Source organism: Rhinopithecus roxellana, chromosome 8 (assembly GCF_007565055.1).
Source record: "Rhinopithecus roxellana isolate Shanxi Qingling chromosome 8, ASM756505v1, whole genome shotgun sequence".
Lineage (NCBI taxonomy): Eukaryota > Metazoa > Chordata > Mammalia > Primates > Cercopithecidae > Rhinopithecus > Rhinopithecus roxellana.
The window spans coordinates 49,887,057-49,911,829 of NC_044556.1; the positions used below are offsets into that span (position 1 = coordinate 49,887,057).

General features: G+C 40.7%; 1 protein-coding gene across 3 annotated transcripts in view; it reads left to right on the forward strand.

Moving 5' to 3' along the window:
- RNF115 (ring finger protein 115) overlaps positions 1-24,773 on the forward strand; it is an 86,838-nt gene that overhangs the window by 26,917 nt on the left and 35,148 nt on the right. For 2 of the 3 annotated variants that reach the window (XM_030935509.1, XM_010374452.2), the window contains exons 2-3: positions 10,618-10,676; positions 15,021-15,078. In XM_030935509.1, the coding sequence (XP_030791369.1) occupies positions 10,618-10,676; positions 15,021-15,078 (117 nt within the window). Of the gene's footprint in view, positions 1-10,617; positions 10,677-12,536; positions 12,589-15,020; positions 15,079-24,773 lie in introns of all 3 variants that reach the window. The other variant, XM_010374453.2, reaches the window with a different exon arrangement.

Consider the following 24,773-nt stretch of genomic DNA (forward strand, 5'->3'; position numbering starts at 1 on the left):
GTGGCTCATGCCTGTAATCCCAGCACTTTGGGAGGCCGAGGCAGGCGGATCACGAGGTCAAGAGATCGAGACCATCCTGGCCAACATGGTGAAACCCCGTCTTTACTAAAAATACAAAAATTAGCTGGGCATGATGGCAGGCACTTGTAGTCCCAGCTACTCGGGAGGCTGAGGCAGGAGAATGGCATGAACCTGGGAGGCAGAGCTTGCAGTGAGCCGAGATCGCGTCACTGCACCACCAGCCTGGGTGGCAGAGCGAGACTCCGTCTCAAAAAAAACAAAAAACAAAACAAAATATAAATAATGCTGAAAAGAATTCAAGAGCTTACAAGTAAATAGAAAGACATCCTGTGTTCATGGATTGGAAGACTTAATATTGTTAGGATATGAATTCTGCCCAAAGCAATCTACGGATTCAACAGAATACCTATCAAAATCCCAACAGCATTTTTTTTTTGCAAATAAAAGTTTCATCCCAAAATTAATTTGGACTCTCAAGGTACCCCTAATAGCCAAAACAGTTTTGAAAAAGAAGAACAAAGCTGGAGGACTCAAACTTTCTGATTTCAAACTATATTACTAAGCTATGGTAATAAAACTAGTGTGGTACTGGCATAACAACAGACATATAGACAATGGAATAGAGACTCCAGAAATAAACCCTTGCATATGTGGTCAGATGATCTTGGACGGGGTGCCAGAACCACTCTGTGGAGCAAGGACAGTCTCTTCAACAAATAGTGTTGGGAAAACTGGACTTCCACATGCAAAACAAAAAGTTGGACTCATATTTTACGCTATATATAAAAATTAACCCAAAGTGGATTAAAGACCTAAACATAAGACCTAAAACTGTAAAACTCCTAAAAGAAAACTTAGGGGAAAGGCTTTATGACTTTGGATTTGGCAGTGATTTCTTGCATATGACATCATAAGCACAGGCAACAAAAGCAAAAATAGACAAATGGGACTGTATAAAACTTAAAAACTATGGTGCATCAATGAACACAACTTGAAAAGGCAACCTGTGGAATGGGAGAAAATGTTTGTAAATTGTATATCTGTTAAAGTATTAATGTCCAGAACGTAGAAAGAACAACAACAACAAAAGATCAGATATACAGATTAAAAAATAGGCAAATGACTTGAATAGTCATTTATCCAAAGATAATAAACCAGTGGTCAAGACGCATTTGAAAAGATGTTCAACATCACTAATCATCAGAGAGATCAACATCACTAATCATCACTAATCATCAGAGAGATCAAAACCACAATGAGATTACACCTCACACCCATTAGGATGCCTTCTATTAAAAATCAAACAGGGAATTATGAGTGTTAGTGAAGATTACGAGAAATTGGAACCATTCTTGTGCACTATTAGTGGGACTGTAAAATGGTGCAACTGTGATGGAAATCAGCATGGCAGTTCCTCAAAAAATTAAAAATAGAATTACCATGTAATCCGGCAAACTCACTTCTGGATGTGTATCTAGAAGTATTCAATGCAGGGCCTCAGAGATATTTTCACACCTATGCTAATAGCAGCACATTCAGGATAGCTATGAGGTGAAAACAACCCAGATGTCCTTGATGAATAAATAAAATATGGTATATACACACAATGGAATATTATTTAGCCTTAAAAAGGAAATAAATCCTGTCACATGCTATAGTGTGGGTGAACCTTGAGGATATTAAGTGAAATAAATCAGTCAAAAAAAGACAAATACTGTATGCTTTCACTTATGTTAGGTATTATTACTGAAACACCAGGGGTGTATTCTAGGTCATGCTGCTTGCTGCACAGAAAGCCAGTCACTGAGACAATGAGTATTGCCAGGGAAGGAGGTTTTAATTGGGTGCTGTAGCTGAGGAGACGGGAACTCAGTCTCAAATCCATCTCCCAGGCTGACTAAAATTAAGGCCTTATATAGCAGGGAAGAACTGTAACTACATGTAGGAAAACAGGAATTAGGGAGAGATAAGGAAGAGAAGTTGGTCAACAGGAAGCAGGAAGTCACTTAGGCAATCATGATGGATTGAAGGGTCTGAGGTTTCATTATTTAGATGCAGTGATCTGGTAAGTTTCAGTTCCTTGATATCATCTGGGAGACCTGACCGTTTCCTGAGAAAGGAACTCAGATAAGACAAATGTAAGTTTTTCACGTTTTAAGACTGGGAGGGTCAATTTCTATTTTTTTCAAAAGAAACTATAATCGTCAGTTCTGTGGGACAGTTGGGTTATTGGTGTCATTATCAAAAATTGTAAATTCATAGAAACAGAGGTAGAATGGTGGTTACCAGGGAATGAAGTGGAGAAATGGGTTGTTGTTGTTTAATGGGTATAGAGTTTCAGTTTTGCAAGATGAGAAGATTCTGGAGATGTTTCACAGCAATGTGAATATACTTAACACTTCTGTTACACTTAAAAATGGTTAATGTGGGCCAAGTGTGGTGGCTCATGCCTGTAATCCCAGTATTTTGGGAGGCTGAGGCAGGCAGATTGCTTGAGCTTAGGAGTTCAAGACCAGCCTGGGCAACATGGTGAAACCTCATGTCTACAAAAAATACAAAAATTAGGCGGGTGCAGTGGCATGCACCTGTAGTCTCAGGAAGCGGAAGTTACAATGAGTTGAGATCATGCCTCTGCGCTCCAGCTTGGGTGACAGAGGGAGACCCTGTCTCAGGAAAAAAAAAAAAAAGGTTAAGATGGCAAATTTTTATGTATTTTGTACCACAAAATGTGTAGACAGAATAATATAACAAATCTATATGTATACAGTTTCAACAATTATCAGCTTATAACCAGTCTTATTTCTGTCCTCATCTAACACCTTGTCTGTTGATTAGTTTGAAGCAATTGATAGAGTTTTTGAGCTCTTAGAGTGAAGGGGTGGACCCTTAACAGAGCTGGAAATCATGGGAAAGCTAGTGACTTGTGTGAATCCAGAAGAAAAGTGGTACTAGTAAGTGGAGTGATATGAAGCCTTTATAAGGAAAATCTAGAAACAGGAAATATAATAACTTTAGAGTATCATTTTGGGGTTTCCAAGTATCTAAGAGGCAGATTAAAGAAACGGAAGTGAAATAGTTTTCTGAGACCAGACTTTGTTCTGAAATCAGACTACTAAAGTATGTAAGATACAAATGTGCATTTTTTACTTAGATAATTAGAGAATGAAGATCTTGTATATTCTAAAAAGTTCTCTGTTGTTCCTGTAATGTTGATTGCAGGAGGATAGTCCAGGCTGTGAGGTTTATTTTATAATTAGCTACTTTTATCAAGAATAATTAACAGAGCATTTGGGAAGAGTTTTAGCTTTTCTTCCCTGAAATCAAAATATAACTATTTAGAAAGCTTTGATTGTTGCTTATAAATGAAGGAGTACTTGTCACTTCCAAATGACAGGAAGAACCATAGAGCACTTTTACAGTTTGATTTATATCTCTGAAGTGTCATGTTCCTGTGAAGGAGCTGTAGTGGTTGACAGCCTGGTTCCTAGAACTGAGAGGTGAAGCCAGCTGAGCTTCTGGATTGGGTGGGGACTTGGAGGACTTTTGTGTCTAGCGAAAACATTGTAAATGCACCAGTCAGCGCTCTGTGTCTAGCTAAAGGATTGTAAACACACCAATCAACACTGTAAAAAGGTACCAATCAGCAGTCTATAAAATGGACCAATCAGCACTCTGTAAAATGGACCAGTCAGCGGTCTGTAAAGTGAACCAATCAAGCGGGATGTGGGTGGGGACAAATAAGGGAATAAAAGGGGCCATCCTCAGGCCACTGCAGTAACCCGCTCTGGTCGCCTTCCAAGCTGTGGAAGGTTTGTGCTTTCGCTCCTGACAGTAAATCTTGTTGCTGCTCACTCTTTGGGGCCGCACTACCTTTATGAGCTGAAACACTCACCTGGAGGGTCTGTGGCTTCATTCCTGAAGCCAGGGAACCCACGAATCCACCGGGAGGAACAACTCCAGAGGCGCGCGACCTTTGAGAGCCGCGACACTTCCTGCGAAGGTCTGCGACTTCACTCCTGAAGTCTGCGAGACCACGAACCGACCGGAAGGAATAAACTCTGGACACATCTGAACATCTGAAGGAACAAACTCCAGACACACCATCTTTAAGAAGTGTAACACTGACCGCCAGGGTCCGCGGCTTCATTCCTGAAGTCAGTGAGACCAAGAACCCACCGGAAGGAATACATTCCGGACACAGAACCGTGACTGGGATCACGTGAAGTGACCATGTGAAGTGGGGACTTCACGTGATCCCGATCTGAGATGACACCACTGCACTCCAGTCTGGGCGACAGAGTGAGACTCTGTCTCAAAAAAAAAAAAAAAAAAAAAAAGGCCGGGCGCGGTGGCTCAAGCCTGTAATCCCAGCACTTTGGGAGGCCGAGACGGGTGGATCGCGAGGTCAGGAGATCGAGACCAACCTAGCTAACACGGCGAAACCCCGTCTCTACTAAAAAATACAAAAAACTAGCTGGGCGAGTTGGCGGGCGCCTGTAGTCCCAGCTACTTGGGAGGCTGAGGCAGGAGAATGGCGTAAACCCGGGAGGCGGAGCTTGCAGTGAGCTGAGATCCGGCCACAGCACTCCAGCCTGGGCGACAGAGCGAGACTCCGTCTCAAAAAACAAAAAACAAAAAAAAAAAAAAAAGGAGATTAGATGCCTCTTGCCATGCAGAAAGTTACGGAAGTAGTGTTCTAGTTACAGGAAGCTTTTAGGCAGTGCTGAGCTTGATAAGTTCGAAGAATCAAAAGAAGGCTAGTTTGTGGCTAGAACACACTGAGGGAAGGGAGAGGTGGGTAGTCTAGAATGAGATTGTCAAGTTGAGCACAGACCAGCCTTGTAAATCGTGTTAAAGAATTTAATTTTAGGCCGGGCGCGGTGGCTCAAGCCTGTAATCCCAGCACTTTGGGAGGCCGAGACGGGCGGATCACAAGGTCAGGAGATCGAGACCATCCTGGCGAACACAGTGAAACCCCGTCTCTACTAAAAATACAAAAACTAGCCGGGCGAGGTGGCGGGCGCCTGTAGTCCCAGCTACTCGGGAGGCTGAGGCAGGAGAATGGCGGGAACCCGGGAGGCGGAGCTTGCAGTGAGCTGAGATCCGGCCACTGCACTCCAGCCTGGGTGACAGCAAGACTCCGCCTCCAAAAAAAAAAAAAAAAAAAAAAAAGAATTTAATTTTAAGTGTTTTTGTAAATAATTGAAAGATTTTAAGCTGGGTAATGACGTGGTCTGTTTTATGCTTTTAAAAAGATGGTTCTTTTTTGATTTTAGGTTGGAAAGGACTAAATGAGAAGCAGGACACGACTTAAGAAGGAAGATATTCAGGCTGGGTGTGGTGGCCCACGCCTGTAATTCCAGCACTTTGGGAGGTTGAGGCAGGCGGATCACTTGAGGTCAGGAGTTCGAGACTAGCGTGGCCAACGTGGCGAAACACCGTCTCTATTAAAAATACAAAAATTAGCCGGGTGTGGTGGCACATGCCTGTAATCCCAGCCACTCTGGAGGCTGAGGTGGGAGAATTGCTTGAACCCAGGAGGCAAAGATTGCAGTGAGCCAAGATGGTGCCACTGCACTCCAGTCTGAATGACAGAGCGAGACTTCATCTCAAAAAAAAAAAAAAAAAAAAAAAGAAAAAGAAAGAGGGGAAGATATTTAGTGCCCAGAGCCAGTACTGACTTGGGTTAAGGTAGCGGCAGCGGCAGCAGCACAAGGAGTATGTAGATTTGGGAAATGTGTTTGTGTTTGGAGTACCAGGATTTGGTGGTGAGAGGTGAAAGAGAGGCGTTAGGAATGACCCTTGGGTTTCTAGTATGAGCAAACTGGTATGCCACATCTCTAGAGGGTGTGTGTGTGTAAGAGAGAAAAAGCGTGTGAGAGAGCATACATATAAGAGTGAGTGAGTCTGGAATTCAGAAGACTGGCCTGGGATAGAGATACACATTTGGGGGGAGTTAGCATATAGAGATATTTATAGCAATAGGAATGAGTGAGACAGGGAGAGAAAAGAGGGCCTAGCACTGTGATTTCATTTTGCTATTGACTCTTTTTTTGAATTTAATTTTAGACATTAGAATAAATAAGGTTAGCTTTCCAAAATCAGTCTCATTTGCATTCGGCATTCAGATACACTCGTGTGTGTATGTGTGTATGTGTATATGTGTGTGTGTGTGTATATATATATATATTTTTTTTTGGATACAGGGTCTCACTCTGTTACCCAGGCTGGGGTACAGTTGCACCATCACAGCTCACTGCAGCCTCAACCTCCTGGGCTCAAGTGATCCTTTGGCCTCAGCCTCCCAAGTAGCTGGGACTACAGGCATGTGCCACCATGCCTGGCTAATTTTTAAATTTTTGTAGAGACGAGGTCTCACTATGTTGCCCAGGCTGGTCTCAAACTCCTGAGCTCTAGCAATCCTCCCGCCTCAGCCTCCCAAGGTGTTAGGATTATAGGTGTGAGCCACCACACCTGACCAGATAAATTTTCTTAATGGGAGAGAAAGGGATGGAGTTGCAGCTTTCTGGGAGGGTAGGGGATGAAGGAGTAGAGGAGGACTCAGGGATTTATGTGGTCCTCAGATTACTTTATTTCTGGAGTAGTTTGCAGTATGCCAGTTGTGAATGTGTCTCATCCTTCATGTGTGTAGTGGAGAAAAAAGGTTGAGTTTCTGATCCTCAGGGTAAAGTTGATGTTAATAGTTATCTAAAGTTTTCTACATTCTGACCCCTATCTGCCTGTCTGCATATCCACATTCATACCACTCCCTTCCAACCTCCATGCATGCTGTTTTCTATCATCATGGTCCTAAACCTATTATTTCCTTTTTCATTGGACAAATATTTTAGGTCTCTGTTTCAGTCAGAGCTTTCCCTAGTTCTCCCAGGCAAACTCTGTATTTATTTCTGTTTCCAGTGTTCATTGATTATAGCAATTATTGTATTAGATTCGCTGTTTCTTGGTTTGACTGTCTCCTCAAGAAACTAATCTTTTTGACATGAGGGATTTTTTTTTTTTTTTCCTTTTTAAAAAGCACTTGAGGGCCAGGCATGATGGGTTATGCCTGTAATCCTAGCACTTAGGGAGGATCACTTGAGCACAGGAGTTTGAGGCTGCCATGAGCCGTGATTGTGCCACTGCACACCACTCTTCGTGACAGAATGAGACCCCATCTCTTTAGAAAAAAAGCATTTGAGTGTTTGATTTGCCATCCTGTCTTTCTTTGAAGAGTCAAATACAGCTTACATCATCTTCAGGTAAAACAAAATTTAGGGTTCAGAAACTATAGGGCATAAGAAAATAGTTGAACTGGGCACAGTATCTCATGCCTGTAATTCTAGCACTTTGGGAGGCCAAGGTGGGCAGATTGCTTGAGCTCAGGAGTTCTTCCAGACCAGCCTGGGCAACGTGGCGAGACCTTATCTCTTCCAAAAATACAAATAGCTGGGCATGGTGTGTGCCTGTGGTCCCAGCTGAGACCGGGAGGATTGCCTGAGCCCTGGAAGTCAAGGCTGCAGTGAGCCAAAATTGTGCCACTGCATTCCAGCCTGGGCAACAGAGTGAGATCCTGTCTCAAAAATAAATAAATAAATAAATAAATAAGAAAGAAAATGGTTGAAAATGTCTTTCCTGTGCCTTTGGAGTCCAGGATGAGGTTAAAAAAAAAATGTTTCCCAGATCTATTTTCATAGGTAGTTAAAATATACTTTAAAAAAATTATTATAAGGCAGTCTCTAAAGTGTATTCTTGTCCCCAACGCTTGATACTATTTAAAATAAAGATTTATTATTGAAGGAAATAGAAATTGACTTAATGGAATTGTTTTGGTTATTTGAATTGTCATTTCTGTAGGGTATTTGAGAATGTTAGGTTTTATTTGGAATCATTGATAAACAGAAGATAGATTAGAATAGAAATATTGTACTACTTCATTGTTCCTAGTCTACAAATTGATTTATGCTGTTACTCAGTTTATGTCTCTCTCTTTTTTTTTTTTGAGATGAAGTTTCGCTTTTGTTGCCCAGGCTGGAGTGCAATGGCGCAATCTTGGCTCACTGCAACTTCCGCCTCCCGGGTTCAAGCGATTGTCCTGCCTTAGCCTCCTGAGTAGCTGGGATTACAGGCATGTGCCACCACAGCTAATTTTGTAATTTTTTTTTTTTTTTTAAGTAGAGATGGAGTTTCTCCATGTTGGTTAGGCTGATCTCGAATTCCCGACCTCAGGTGATCCACCTGCCTGGCCTCCCAAAGTGCTGGAATTACAGGCATGAGCCACCACGCCTGGCCCAATTTGTGTCTCTTGTATGTATGGTAAAAAGTGGCAGTCTCTTTCTTTACATAGTAAAAAGTAGCAGTTTCTTACTTTTTTTTTTTGAGACAGAGTCTGGATCTGTCGCCTAGGCTGGAGTGCAACAGCACTATCTGGTCTCACTGTAACCTCTGCCTCCTGGGTTCAAGCAGTTCTCCTGCCTCAGCCTCCCAAGTAACTGGGACTACAGGCACATGCCACCACACCCCAGCTAATTTTACATTTTTAGTAGAGACAGGGTTTCACCCTGTTGGCCAGGGTGGTTTTGAACTCCTGACCTCAAGTGATCTGTCCACCTTGGCCTCCCAAAGTGTTAGGATTACAGGTGTGAGCCACCGCGCCCAGCCTAAAAGTAGCGGTTTGTATACCTGTCATTATCATAATATTTTACTGCTTTGATATATGTATATATATAGTGGAGCTTTTTTGTTAGATTTGAAGAGAAAATTAGATGATGAATTCATTCTAATTAAAAAAACCTAAATTTTAGGCCAGGAGAGGTGGCTCGCGCCTGTAATCCCACCATTTTGGAGGCCAAGGTGGGCAGATAACCTGAGGTTAGGAGTTCGAGACCAGCCTGACCAACATGGTAGAACCCCGTCTCTACTAAAAATAGAAAATTACCTTGGCATGGTGGCGGGTGCCTATAATCCCAGCTACTTGGGAGGCTGAGGCAGGAGAATGGCTGGAACCTGGGAGGTGGAGATGGCAGTGAGCTAAGACCGTGCCATTGCACTCCAGCCTGGGCAACAAGAGCAAAACTCCGTCTTTAAAAAAAAAATAAAAATAGGCCGGGCGCAGTGGCTCACACCTATAATCTCAGCACTTTGGGAGGCTGAGGCGGGGGGATCACCTGAGGTCGGGAGTTCAAGACCAGCCTGACCAACATGGAGAAACCCCGTCTCTAGTCTCTACTAAAAATACAAAACTAGCCGGGTGTGGTGGTGGTGCATGCCTGTAATCCCAGCTACTTGGGAGGCTGAGGCAGGAGAATCTCTTGAACCTGGGAGGCAGAGGTTGTGGTGAGCCAAAATCCCACCATTGCACTCCAGCCTGGGCAACAAGAGCGAAACTCCGTCTCAAAATAAATAAATAAATAAATAAATAAATAAATAAATAACCTAAATTTTAAAATAAAGAAAAAGATCTTTGGCACTCTACCTTTCAGCTGTCAGTGGAAACCACTTAGGTAGCTATGAAACAATTCTGCAAATATTTTGTGGAATTCTGTATTTGCCAGAGTATAATAGAAAAAACTAGGCTGCTACTGGACTGGGCGCGGTTGCTCTTGCCTGTAATCCCAGCACTTTGGGAGGCTGAGACGGGTGGATCACCTGAGGTCAGGAGTTTGAGACCAGCCTGACCAACATGGTGAAACCCCGTCTCTACTGAAAATACAAAAATTAGCCAGGAGCCTGTAATCCCAGCTACTCGGGAGGCTGAGGCAGGAGAATCACTTGAACCCAGGAGGTGGAGGTTGCAGTGAGCTGAGATCACGCCATTGCATTGCACTCTAGCTCCTGAGCTCCTGGGCAAGAGAACAAGACTCCATCTCAAAAAAAAAGGCTGAGTATGGTGGCTCACGCCTGTAACCCCACCACTTTGGGAGGCCTAGGCAGGTGGATCAGCTGAGGTCAGGAGTTTGAGACTAGCCTGACCAACATGGAAAAACCTCATCTCTACTAAAAATACAAAATTAGCCGAGCATGTTTGCGCATGCCTGTAATCCCAGCTACTCGGGAGGCTGAGGCAGGAGAATCATTTGAACCCAGGAGGTGGAGGTTGCCGTGAGCCGAGATCATGCCATTGCACACTCCAGCCTGGGCAACAAAAACAAAACTCTGTCTCAAAAAAAAAAAAAAAAAAGGAAAAGAAGAAACTAGGCTGGGCTCAGTGACTTATGCCTGTAATTCCAGCACTTTGGGAGGTTGAGGCAGGAAGATCAGTTCAGGAGTTTGAGATCAGCTTGGGCAACATAGCAAGACCTCATCCTCTACAAAAAATAAAAAAAATTAGGCATGTTGGCATATGCCTGTGGTCCTAGCTACTCTGGAGGCTGAAGCAGGAGGATCTCTTGAACCTGGGAGATCGAGGTTGCAGTGAACCATGATCCACTGCAGTCCAGCCTGGGTGACAGATCACAAAAGAAAAAAAAAATACTACTCGAGTCAGCAAGTACATACAGCATTTCAGAGCCTCAGCTTGTATACTGCATGTTATTCTGAAACTACAGATCTCACTTAACTTTCTAATGAAAAGTTTTTGTTTCTTCCTTTCTTTTATAGGAATATATTTGTCCCAGATGTGAATCAGGCTTTATTGAAGAAGTGACAGATGATTCCAGGTATTGTACAAGCTCATGAATAAGTCAGACATTACATTATCAAAACTATTTTCTCTCAGCGTGGACTGAGTAAATTGAATTTGTTTTGTAACTTACACTCTACAGAGAGAGCGAGAGAGAGAGAGAAAGAGAGTGTCAGTGAGTGCGTGAGCTTGCACAAGAGAGGGCAGAAGAATGAGAGAGAAAAAAGAAAGAAAAATGGGAAAATTTGGAAAGTAATAAGATAGCAGATGTGGTGATATGCACTGCTTCTGATTGTATGTGGCATTCTGTGTACAACTGTATGCATGTCAGAGTAAATCTGGTAAGTTTTCATTTATTATCTGAGACTTGGGGGCTTATCTTAGATTATTAGTTGGTTTTTAGTGACCACTCTGATGCCTGAAGGTAAACTGCTGTTATACCTCTTTGGTGGGTTAGGGAGTGACTTCTGACATAGATACCTAATCAGTAAACATTCTGTTCTAGCCAGGGAAGCTGATTGTTCCTCTACTTTGAGGAAGCCTTGAGTCTCTTGTTCTTACTAAGATTATTTGGCCGGTGTGGTGGCTCATGCCTGTAATCCCAACACTTTGGGAGGTCGAGGTGGGTGGATCACCTGAGGTCAGGAGCTCGAGACTAGCCTGGTAGCCTGGTCAACATGGTGAAACCACATCTCCTCTAAAAATACAAAAATTAGCTGGGTATAGTGGCAGGTGCCTATAATCCCAGCTACTTGAGAGGCTGAGGCAGGAGAATCACTTGAAACTGGGAGGCAGAGGTTGCAGTGAGCCAAGACTCCAGCCTGGGCAACGAGAGCAAAGCTGTGTCTCAAAAAAAAGAAAAAAAAAAGATTATTGCTGTCAAACTTAGGCCATCTTTCCAGTGTAATATTAATATATGGGTTTGCAATGCTTGGAATTTGTTCTTATTGGCCTTAGTAAAGGTATACAGCTGATAAAAAGGGGAAATATTTTTGGAAGTGACTTACATATTCTTTTTTTGTTTATGTGAACAAAACTATGAAATGTGTTTTCTTTTTTTTTTTGTTTGTTTTTTGTTTTTTTTGAGACAGAGTCTTGCTCTGTTGCCAGGCTGGAGTTCAGTGGTTCGATCTCGGCTCACTGCAACCTCTCCCTCCCTGGTTCAAACGATTCTTGGGCCTCAGTCTGCCCAGTAGCTGGGACTACAGGTGTCTGCCACTGTGCCCTGCTAATTTTTTTTGTATTTTTAGTAGAGACGGAGTTTTGCTGTGTTGGCCAGGCTGATCTCGAACTCCTGGCCTCAAGTGATTCGTCTGTCTTGGCCTCTCAAAGTGGTGGGATTACAGGCATGAGCCACTGTGCCCAACCTAAAATCTTTTTTTTTTTTTTTTTGGGACGGAGTCTCACTCTACTGCCCAGGCTGGAGTGCAATGGCCGATCTTGACTCACTGCAACCTCTGCCTCCCAGGTTCAAGTGATTCTCCTGCCTCAGCCTCCCAAGTAGCTGGGATTATAGGCACCCGCCACCACGCTTGGCTAATTTTTGTATTTTTAGTAGAGATGAGGTTTCATCATGTTTGCCAGGCTGGTCTTGAAGTCCTGACCTTGTGATCTGCCCGCCTCAACCTCCCAAAGTGTTGGGATTACAGGTGTGAGCCACTACACCTGGCCTAACCTAAAATTTTAATAAATTTTAAAATAGCATTGATAGATGGCCTCTTTTGGTAAACACAATGGCACATTTGTTCTTTTGGGGCTGTTTGGTTAAACACTGGTCTGAAAATGGAAGAAATACCGACTGGTCAAAAAGAATCTGTAATCTGAAGCATCTTAATCTTGGAGTGACTTTGGGGATTTTAATGGCAGTAGGTAATTCCTTTACTGTTACTGTTGGCAGAATCTAAAGTTGAAGGTCCCTTCCACAACCAGGAAAAACTACACATTTTACAGTATGTACTATTAGTTTTACTTTACTAATGATTGGTGATTATATGTGTAAACAAGCTGAAGCTTCTGGGGCAATATGTGGCATGGGATCTATTTTGATACAGTTAAATATCATCTTGGTTTTAAATAGTACAATACCAACACTAAACCTTTAAGATTAGCATGACTGCAAAATTAGCAGTTTTGTGTGGATGGCATGCTAACTTGGGATAGCTTTTTGTTTGTGCCATTATAATTGCATCAAATACTTATTTCAGGCACTTATGCTCTGCATGTGCTAAATAAAGGATATATTGGTTGTGGGGGAACAATTAATGGGCTTATTTTTTGCCAAGTTTTCAAGTAGTAACCCTGCTTTCTTTAGGCAGATAGTACTTTTATGCAAATATGGTTATAAATGAGAATGAATAACTGTAGGATGAATCTTTGTCTAGCAGGGAACTATGGATTCTGTGATTTTTGTTCTTAATTCTCTTATGTGTCTTCGTAGATCAAAGGTTGTCTTATATAGGTGCTATTGGTAGCAATTTACTCAAATACAAAGACTGGGTGTTTTGAAAGAGATTAGTGTTTTACATGAAAGAAGAAATCTTTTTCTTAGAATCCTTGTTTTAGAGGCAGTATGGTATTTCCTTCTATAAAGTTCATAAATATTTGCTGATTTAAATATTTAGCAATTGCATTGGTAAGTAGTGGAAGGGTAAAAACCAGTAAGAGGAGGTCCTCGCATGTAAATATTAGATGATAGGCTCCATCTGCTCTTAAACTTCCATGTAGAGGAGCACATTGTAAGTTTTCTTAAGCTTTGTAACATTTCTCAGAACAACATGGTGGTTTCTATTATCCCTTCTCTATGATTAGCTCTGTTACTCTTAAAATGTAAAGGAATTGTAAGGAAAGCGAACGGTGAGGTAGCTTCAGGGAGAGCAGAACCCCAGAAGATAAGAGTTGCAGTTTCAATTACCAAGGATATTTGAATCCTTGAAACTGTGTAGTAAAGGCAAGAAGGAAGAGTCCTGGAAACCTGTCTGGGCTTGAGCAATCAAATGGATACATAGCCACTCAACTTAGTTTTTTATGGTGTGTGGTAGTTCAATTAGCTGTTTATTTAACATAGATGTACAAGTACTTTTGGGTTTGTTATACATTTGGAGTGATTTTTACAAAAGTGGTTTTCTGAAATTAATAGAGGTATTAAATGGTTTCTAATCATGGAATAAGGCTTGAGAATGATTGCATAAAGAATGGCATTAGCTTTGCTTTTTCAATTTTGGTTTCAGACTAACTAGGGTATGTTTGTTTCCTCAGTGAGCTCAGCACAATGCCTGGATTGGTATTGTAATCCTACAGATGAAAACTATTTGTAGTAGTTTGTGAACTTATCATTGGGGTGAGTGTTTGTATGTTTGTGTGCTTAAGTGTGTCTCTTGAGGTAGAAGTGGTATCCAGCAGTTCCTGTGATTCTTTCCATTTCCCCTTCCCGTATGTGTTAGCTTGTTTTCTTTGTTCTTTGCAAATTTCATGGGGACAGTGGGATTTAATATTTCTCTCCACTCTTCAGGGTCTTTGGGAATAGATAGTTATTTTATCATTTTCACATGTGATTAATTCAACAACTTTTATTTTTGAGTATCAATATAGGATATTGACATTGCAGGGTTTTTAAAGATGATAGTACTGTGTAATGTCTGACACTTAATGAACACTCTACGTGTATTTGAGAGGCATTAATAAATTGCAGTCTTTGCCTCCTGAATTTATATTGATGAAGGAGGCAAATGGGTTGAAATGGATGCAGCAAATCCTAGATATTTATAATGCCAGGTAGGTTTTAGAATCAAAGTGAGAGTGCAGAGGGGTGTGGAAGAGTCTTATTTGGTTGGTGAGTACAGAAAGGCTTGATGGAGGAGGTAGCATTTGAGATGGGTCCTGAAAGGTGGGTAGGGGGAGAAATGTTTATTTAATCCTTTTATAATGTTTTAAATACAGTACCAGGCCCCTTACGTTACTACATTTAATCATTCCTAAGAAATATTAACTATTGTAGCTGCACATGTTTTGTTCATCTGGTGGTTGAATGATTTTTTAGTGAAACATTTTGTTTTGTTAGTGTTTTTTGAGGATAAATGTTTTTCTTTTGATAGGTCAAATCTGAATTGCATTGCTGGCTGTGGGTCCTTCTTCCTTCTCTATGGTGACTTCTCCAATTTTTCACTGGATTTAGCCTTGAAAATCACTTGATTTTGTGGTTTATGATACTTCTCATAGATTAATTTACATGACAGTTATTCATAATTTCCTTTATAGGTGTTGTGTTGGGATGAGTTATTTTTCCTTATTGGGCTTTGTTCTCATTATGCCATTCTATATTTAGCTTCTGGGAGGGGAGCTTGTTCCTGGGAATAGAATCACCACTCATTCCTTTTCTCTTTAGTTTTTTAGGTGGTGGCGGCAGTCGGATAGACAATAGCACAACAACACATTTTGCAGAGGTAAGTTTTCCTTTAGCTATAGGAATTCTTTAAGAAGTGGTTAGGTGTTAAAATCATGGCAGATACTAATTTTCCAGTGTGGCAAAACATCAGAGTTTAACTGAATGTATAAGAAAAAATGTGGGCCAGAGTAACCCTTGGGAAGATTTGTGTTTTCAGTAACTGGGGCTTGAGCATGTTACCTTTGATAAACCCTTGATTAGGAGAAAGTAATAGCCTCAAACTGTATTCTTTTAAACTGGTAGTGTTTTTAATTCTTGTTTTCTACTTTGTTATTGTACATACAGTGTGAGAATAAAAAGCTTGTGCTGTTTTTGAAATAACAGTGTTGCAGACTCTGCTTTAGTGGTGTGACAACCAGGTAAAGTGCAGGCCAGGATGAGTTGTCGAAGTCACAATGAAATAGTCTTCAACCTTGTACAGAGGTACTGGTTTCCAGGGTTTACCTTTAGTCAACACAGTCATTTGGTGTAGATTAAGGATATATTTACTTGCCTTTCAGATCCCAAGATGGGGTCTGTAAATAATTTCTATGTCTTCTTATAATGTGGCGTCCATATTTTTTTTGGAAAAATAAATCTTAACTGTGATTTGAAAATAGGGTATTAGTCTTCATTCTTGAATACCATTTTATATCAAATCCAGAGTAATTTTCTTTTTTCACTTTGTCCATTGACCTAAAGTCTCTTTAGTTGTCTTTTTTTAAAAAAAGAAACCATTGTAACTATTTTTAAGTGTATAATTCAGTGGCATTAATACTCTCTGTTTTTAATCATTTAGAGACTACAGCCCAGAAGGTACAAACCTGCCAGCCTACAAAAAACACTGATGTTTTTCTTTTGCTTGTTTGTATGTGTACCCTATATTGCCATACAACTGTTTGCTCTAGAAAGCTGACAGATGCTAAAAGTAAGAAATAAGTTAAATCCCATAATCAGGATTTCTTTGTTTTAGGATCATATTAGCCTTTTCCAGAGATAGCTGAAGTGCCTAGAGAGATAGCAAAATATTTCACTGTTTGGTATGTAAATTGAAATTGTACTAGTAGTATATTTGAAAAGTCGTATTTAAGAAGAAGCCTGTAAAACCGTAAGCTTCTTTCCCTTATTATTTGAAAATTATTTTAAGACCTGTAGCCCCCACATTTTGATGCTGTTAGATTTATCAGTATTGTGTGGGTAATGGTCCAGTTCTATTTAGGGTGGTTTTTCTGCTTATGGTCTGTACTACTTCTTAATATCCAGTATTAAGAGTTTTGGTTAACTCTGAACTGCCTAGATTGATTAGAGTGATTCCAGACAGATCATGTTTTGAAGTTCCATTTTTATTTTCTCATTTTAATGAATTGAAAAACGTTATTTAAAATGTATTCTGGGCCAGGCACGGTGACTCACGCCTGTAATCCCAACACCTTGGGGGCTGAGGTGAGCAGATCACCTGAGGGCTAGAGTTCGAGACCAGCATAGTCAACATGGTGAAACCCCATCTCTACTAAAAATACAATAAATTAGCTGGGCATGGTGGCATGCGCCTGTAATCCTAGCTACGTGGGAGGCTGAGACACGAGAATTGCTTGAACCCGGGAGGCAGAGGTTGCAGTGAGTCAAGATCGCACCACTGCATTCCAGCCTGGGTGACAGAGCGAGACTCCATCTCAAAAAAATAAAATAAAATAAAATGTATTCTGTTTGCCAGTCCTGGAAGCCTTTATGATTTCAGTATTCTTTTCCCTTGTGTGTGCTATTTGTGATAACACAGATTGTCACTTACTGATTATGCATATGCAGAAGAAGAAATTTCATTTGATTTTTCTTTAGTGTTCTCTTTTAGGTAATGGAAATAGATTGGTCTGCCAATTTTGTAGATATGACTCACCAGGAAGAGATGCATTGAGTAAGAAGAAAAATAAATATATGTAGTCAGTTTCCTAACTTTAGTAATGCTAAATCCGACACTGATGGCATGAGTTATTCTTCAGGTGTTAAAGTAATTTTGCTGATTCATAGCTTGTAACTTCGTGTTCTTTAGATGTTGCCAGGGATTTTTAAAAAATTAGCTAAGAAGTGTGTGTGGGTGTGTGTGTGGGTGTGTGTGTGTATGCGTGCGTGTTTGTGTGTGTGTGTATGTGTTTAAGAGATGAGGCCTTACTGTGTTGCCCAGGCTGGACTCGAACTTCTGAGCTTAAGTGATCCTCCCACCTCAGGTTCCGTAGTAGCTGGGATTACAGGCAGGTGTCACTGTACCTGACTAAAAGTATATATTGAATGTTTCATACATAGCACTCTCCTAGAAACAGGGCCAGGAAGTAAATGTCACAGTTTGCCTTGCCTGAAAGGAACTTAAAATTTAGTTGTGGAGCAAGTGAAACACTTAAGAAAACAGGGAAGGCTGGGCGTGGTGGCTCATGCCTGTAATGCCAGCACTTTGGGAGGCCAAGGCGGGTGGATCACCTGAGGTAAGGAGTTTGAGACCAGCCTGGCCAACATGGTGAAACCCCGTCTCTACTAAAAAATACAAAAAATTAGCCAGGCATGGTGGTGGGCACCTGTAATTCCAGCTACTCAGGAGGCTGAGGCAGGAGAATTGCTTGAACCCAGGAGGTGGAGGTTGCAGTGAGCGGAGATTGCACCACTGCACTCCAGCCTGGGCAATAAGAGCGAAACTCTGTCTCCAAAAAAAAAAAAAAAAAAAAAAAAAAAAGTGTACAGAGTATAATAAATTTATTGTGGGGTATATGTAACAAATATAGTAGAAGGAAGAGATAAGGTGGGCCATGGTCTTGAGGAGCGGTCATATAACAGTGATTAAGAACACAGCCTCTGGAACCAGATTGCCTGAGCTCAAATCCTGTGTCTGCCACTTAATGGCTGTGTAACCTGGGCAAAGTTACTTAGAATCTCTCAGTGCCTCTCTTATTTTCCTTGTTTGTAAATTGGGGAAAATAATCATCCTTTCCTCATAGGGATGTTATGAGGATTAAATTGAGTTAATACATGCTAGGTGTGTAGACCCCAGTGTGCCTGCCATCTAGTGAGTGCTTGATACATTTTAGCCATTATTAAGACTTCATAGAGAAGGTAAAACTTCCACTGGAGACTTGAAGAGTAGGTGGAATTTAGATAAGCAAAGATGTGAAAATTATCTCAAAATAGTATTCATAAGCTGTAAGGTTTTATGCTTATGTCCCTGAAGAAAAAACAGAAATAAAATTATATATAGAAACTAAAGTTGTTTTTCTTTTCCCTGTTTTAGTTGGTAATTTCAGCAAAGACTTATGCTCAGGTTTGCTCTGTTTTTCTTTAGCCGGAGCTACTTGTACAATGAGGTGGTTATTTTCTATAAGTAACATTTACTGATAGCTGAATTCTTAAAATACTGACTGTATTAGAAGAGGCTCATTCCAAGAAAATTTCTGACAAAATCAGTATTGACTTTTTTTTAAAAAAATGAGACTGGGCTGGGAGATAAGAGACTAATGGGGTAGAGAGAAAGTAGGGGAGGGTTGCCAGTTACATGGGAGCAATGTTTGAATAATGTGTGAGGGCCAGTGGAGAGTGAATCTGAAAATGTTGCTAGCAATTTGTAGAGAGAAGACATTGTTATACTAAGCTCCTGATGGTAATCTGGAAAGTGAGCCCTATAGCTACCTGAAGGTTTCATTGATTACTTGCACTTCTGACCGTGACCTGGTGCCAGTGGGTCATCTAATCTTAGAGTCTCAGCTTACCTGAATGGATCATTTCAGTGCAAGAGTGGCTCTGGCGGCTGCCTCAGATTAGGAGAAAATAAGATACATGGCTTTCTGGAAAAAAGAGCTCTCAGGTATACACAAGAGGGCAGGGTGCTCTGAGCTATCTGATTTATATGTATTTAAATAAAATTTGTTTTTGTTACATAAGCAGCATTATAGTGGCAGTAAAAAAAAATTAAAAATATATATCTTTAGTTTCACAATTTTTTTTTTTTTTTTAAGACAGAGTCTCACTCTGTTGTCCAGGCTGGAGTGCAGTGGTGCAATCTTGGCACACTGCAACCTCTGCCTTCTGGGTTCAAGTGATTCTCCTGCCTCAGCCTCCTGAGTAGCTGGGGCCACAGGTGCTTGTCACCACGCCTCGCTAATTTTTTGTGTTTTTAGTAGAGACGGGGTTTCACTGTGTTAGCCAGGATGGTCTCAATCTCCTGACCTCGTGATCCTCCCGCCTTGGCCTCCCAAAGTGCTGGGATTACAGGCGTGAGCCACCTCGCCCATTCGAGTTTCACTATTCTAAGAGCTCCCTTTCTCCATCCATTTCCTTTCAGATTTTGTCCTAAGGCATAGATACTGAAAAATAACAACCTTAAGCTTTTTTGTTTTTGTTTTTTTGAGATGGAGTCTCGCTCTGTTGCCCAGGCTGGAGTGTAGTGGCACGATCTCGGCTTACTGCAACCTCTGCCTCCTGGATTTGAGTGATTCTCTCACCTCAGCCTCCTGAGTAGCTTAGATTACAGGCCCCCACCACCAAGCCTGGCTAATTTTTGTGTTTTTAGTATTTTACCAAGTAAAATAATTTATAATTTTTGTAATTTTGTATTTTACCAAGTTGGCCAGGCTCATCTGGAACGCCTGACCTCAGGTGATCCTCCCGTCTTGGCCTCACAGAGTGCTGGGATTATAGGCATGAGCCACCGTGCCTGGGCCTAAGCTTTTTTAAAAATGAGAAATATCTGCAGGGTGTGCAGATCACATGAGGTCAGGAGTTCCAGACCAGCCTGACCACTGTGGTGAAACCCCACCATCTTTACTAAAAATAAAAAAAATAACTGGGTGTGGTGGTGGGCGCCTGTAATCGCAGCTATTCGGGAAGCTGAGGCAGGAGAATCGCTTGAACCCAGGAGACGGAGGTTGCAATGAGTTGAGATCGCACTACCACACTCTAACCTGAGCAACAGAGCAAGACTGTCTCAAAAAAAAAAAAAAAAGATATCCCATATTCTCATTACTTGATTATAGCTTTATGCATTTTTTAGCATACTTCTCATTTCTCATATGCATACCTCATAACTGTTTGGGTTGCTGTCATAAGAGTATATCGTATTTCTGCCTCTAAAAATTTACTTGGTGTTATGTCATAAACCTTTTACTTGTCTCTCTATAGTAATAGAATTATAGCTGGATGTGGTGGCTCACGCCTGTAATCCTAGCACTTTGGGAGGGTGGATGCAGGCGTATCGCTTGAGCCCAGGAGTTCAAGACCGACCTGGGCAACATGGTAAAACCCTGTCTCTACAAAAATAAAAATAAAAAGTTAGCCAGGTGTAGTGGCATATGCCTGTAGTCCCAGCTACTCGAGAGGCGGCGGTGGGAGAGTCTCTTGAGCCTGGGAGGCAGAGGTTGCAGTGAGCTGAGATTGTGCCACTGTACCCCAGCCTGGGTGTCAGAGTGAGACCCTGTCTCCAAAAAAAAAAAAAATTTTAGGACTTCATATTCTTTAATGGCTACGCTATATTTATTAAACTATCCTGTGTTAGGCATGTCTAGTTATATATGATGGTTGATCATTGATCATACTTCTTCTACCTAAGTCTACAACATACTGAGAAATAAAACATAGAACACCAGACAGATGGATATAAAAATTTAATTTTTATTCAGCTGAATTGGAACACAAAGTTGAACTGTGGCCAAATGGACATCCTAAGTTGATACAGGATGACCTACCTGAGAATTAGAGTCTGCAGAGCAGGCACACATAATCAGAACCTCTTATTTTGCATTTGTGCAACTTTACTTCACTTGCTGGAGAAATGTGAAATCATTAGAGATTAGACTTTGCCATTCACTAATCAGCTACATCATTCCTCTGTTGAAGAGTACATACAATACGATGCCCTTTACATAAAATTCTAAAAAACGCATACCACAGAAAGATCAGGGGTTGCTTGGGGGTGGGGAGGGGCAGGAGGGAAGAATTATAAAGGCACACGAGGAAACATTTCGGAGTGATGAGTATCTTCCTTACTTTGCTTTAATGTTTTCACAAAATCGCCTGTGAACTTTTTCGAGATTACATTTCTAAGGTTAATAATTATACAATTATTTACTCTTAATTGACTCATCTTTATAGACTCTAATATTATTTTTTGAGGTATAATTCATATACTATGTAATTCACCCTGTTAAAGTATACAATTAAGTGGTTTTAGTATATTCACAGAGTTGTACAACCATTACCACTGATTTAGAACTTTTTCATCATCCTCAAAAGAATCCCCATACACCTTAGTAGTCACTACATACTTCTCCACAGTTCTCTCAGCCCTAGGCAACCACCAATCTATTTTCTGTCTCTATGGATTTGCATATATAGGATATTTGTTATAAATGAAATCATGTAATATGTGAACCTTTGTGACTGACTCTTTTCTACTTAGCATACTGTTTTCAAGATTCATTCATGCTGTAGCATGTATCAGTACTTCATTCGTTTTTATGGCTGCATAATACTACATTGTATGGATATTCCACATTTTATTTATTCTTCATCAGTTGATGGACATTTAGGTTGTTCACACTTTTTGCCTGTTATGAATAATAATGCTGCTCTGAGTATTTTTGTACAAGTTTTTGTGTGAGCATATGTTTTTAATTTTCTTGGTTATATAACTAGGAGTGAAATTGCTGGGGCATTTGGTAACTGTTTACATTTTTGAGGAGCAGACCATAATATTTTAAGAAGTGCTGATGTGATCATGGTTAGTGTAGAGCAAGTTCTGCTAAATGGAAGATACTGTCTATCCTGTTTTTTATTTTGAATGTGTAAGTAGTTCATCCCAAATATTTTCAGAAATATTGTCATTGTATTTATATTCAGAGTAATGTTTTCAGGTTTTCAAGGCAAAACTTGTCAAACTGTCTCTGTGATTCTTTAGACTATTTTAGCAAAACTCTATGATAGTGTTCCCTATTAGTTTTTACTTATGTAAGCTGTGTCCTAAATACCCAGTTTTGTTGTATAAGCTTTTCTTTTTTTTCTTTTATGCTTATCTAAGTCTACTCAGAGACAAATGACCTGAAGCTATTTTTATCCTTAGTGCTGATTTGGTATAAATTTGTGAGGTGTGCTCTGCTGTCCTGTGTTCTTTGGTCAGGGTACACTATTATTTTGAGATTAAAATAGGCCACAAATACATTGACTGTTATTAATTTGCACTAATTTGCACTTTCTGTACAAGTTGAAAAATGCCTCATTATGATGTTGAAGCTGTTTTTAAGCATGGGTCCTTTAGAAATTTTATATATTATTAGGTGTGGCATCTAAAAGTATGTTAGTATCAAAGTAGATTATTATGAACTTGGTGCTTGACTTTTCTTCCAGTCAAGATTTTAAATATTTTATTTTTAAATTATAATGAAACTAATGGTTACTTTGAGAGTTGTTTTCTGTGAGCAAATGTTGTGAAATCATATATAGTAAGGGAATCATAGATTTCTTCTTGTAATTCACCTTAGTGAGATAGATGATTGAGAACATGGAGGAGTCTGCTGGTACTTTTTCACTTATTGAAGACAAGTATAGTTTTAGGTTTTTAAATCTTGCATTTACTTTGGAATTTTGGGTCAAGAGAATTCTTGTGTTCTAGACAATTTTTCAGACTAAAAACCAGTGATCTCTAATAGATGAAGACTGTAACTAGAAAGTAAAGGGAAATAAGGCAGATTTGATAAGAAGTGCAAGTGGCAGTTAAAATGAAAAGACGTTTTATGTCACCAGTATTTAGAGAAATGTTTTTTTTTTTTTTTTTTTTTTTTTTTTTTTTTTTGAGACAGAGTTTCACTCTTGTTGCCCAGGCTGGAGTGCAATGGCGTGATCTTAGCTCACTGCAACCTCTGCCTCCCGGGTTCAAGCAATTCTCCTGCCTCAGTTTCCCAAGTAGCTGGGATTACAGGCATGCTCCACCATGCCCAGCTAACTTTTTGTATTTTTAGTAGAGATGGAGTTTCACCGTGTTAGGCTGGTGTTGAACTCCTCACGTCAGGTGATCCACCCACCTCAGCCTCCCAAACTGCTGGGATTACAGATGTGAGCCACTGTGCCTGTCCGAGAAATCTAATTGATGTTCTTACTCTGCATATTACTTTTTGTTCTTCAGCTTATGTATTGGAATTTTTAAAACTTTTAAAACATGTTGGTCAGGCTGGGTGCGGTGGCTCATGCCTGAAATTGCAGTGTTCTGGGAGGCCAAGGTGGGTGCATCACCTGAGGTCAGGAGTTCAAGACCAGCCTGGCCAACATGGTGAAACCCCCGTCTCTATTGAAAATACAAAAATTAGTCGGGCACGGTGGCAGACACCTGTAATCCCAGCTACTAGGGAGGCTGAGGCAGGAGAATGGCTTGCACCTGGGAGGTAGAGAATGCAGTGAGCCAAGATCGTGCTACTGCATTCTAGCCTGGGCGACAGAGCGAGACTCCTTCTCAAAAAAAAAAAAAATGTTGGTCAGTGTAGGGGTAAATGTAAGCTTTTATACTCTGGTAGGAGTCTAAATTGGTACAGTAGCCCCCCCTTACCCTGTGGTCAACCATGGCCTGAAAATAGGTGAGTATACTACAATAAGATATTTTATTTTATTTATTTTTATTTTTTTGAGACAGGGTCTTGCTCTGTTGCCCAGGCTGAAGTGCCATGGAGTGATCTTGGCTCACTGCAATCTCCGCCTCCTGGGTTTGAGCAATTCTTATGCCTCAGCCTCTTGAGTAGCTGGGACTACAGGTGTATGCCACCATGCCCGGCTAATTTTTTTATATTTTTAGTAGAGACAAGGTTTCACCATGTTGGCCAGGCTGGTCTCGAACTCCTGGCCTCAAGTGATCCTCCCACCTCAGCCTCTCAAAGTGCTGGGATTATAGGTTTGAACTACCGTGCCCAGCTACAATAAGATATTTTAAAGTGGGGCACAGAGGCTCATAGTTCAATCCTAGTACTTTGGGAGGCTGAGGCAGGAGGATTACTTTAAGCCAGATATTTGAGACTAGTCTGAGCAACAAAATTAGACCTCATCTCTAAAAAAAAAAAAAAAATTTTTTTTTTAAATTAGCTGAGTGTGATGGTACGCCCCTGTAGTCCTGGCTACTTGGGAGATTGAGGTAGGAGTATCACTTGAGCCTAGGAGATTGAGGCTGCAGTGAACCATGGTCGCGCCATTGTACTCCAGCCTGAGCGACAGAGTTGAGACCTTGTCTCAAAAAAAAAAAACCAAAAAACCACATTCACAAAACTTTTATTATTATATATTGTTATAACTATTCTGTTATTAGTTGTTAGTTTCTTACTATGCCTAAGTTATAAATTGTTATAAGTTATAAATTAAACTTTACCATAGGTATGTATGTATATGGAAAACATAGCATATAATTAGGATTCTGTATAGCTCACTGTAACCTCGACCTCATGAGCTTGAGCTCAGGATCCTGGATTCAAGTGATCCTCCCCACTCAGCCTCCTGAGTAGCTGGGACTTCAGGTGCATGCTACCACACTCACCTAATGTTTAAATTTTTTGTAGAGACAGGATCTCACTATGTTGCCCAGACTGTTCTTGAACTCCTGGGCTCAAGTGATCCTCCTGCCTTGGCCTCCCAAAGTGCTAGGATTACAGGCATAAGCCACTGTGCCCAGCCTGTTTTTGGGTTTTCTATGTACACAAATTATTAGAATTA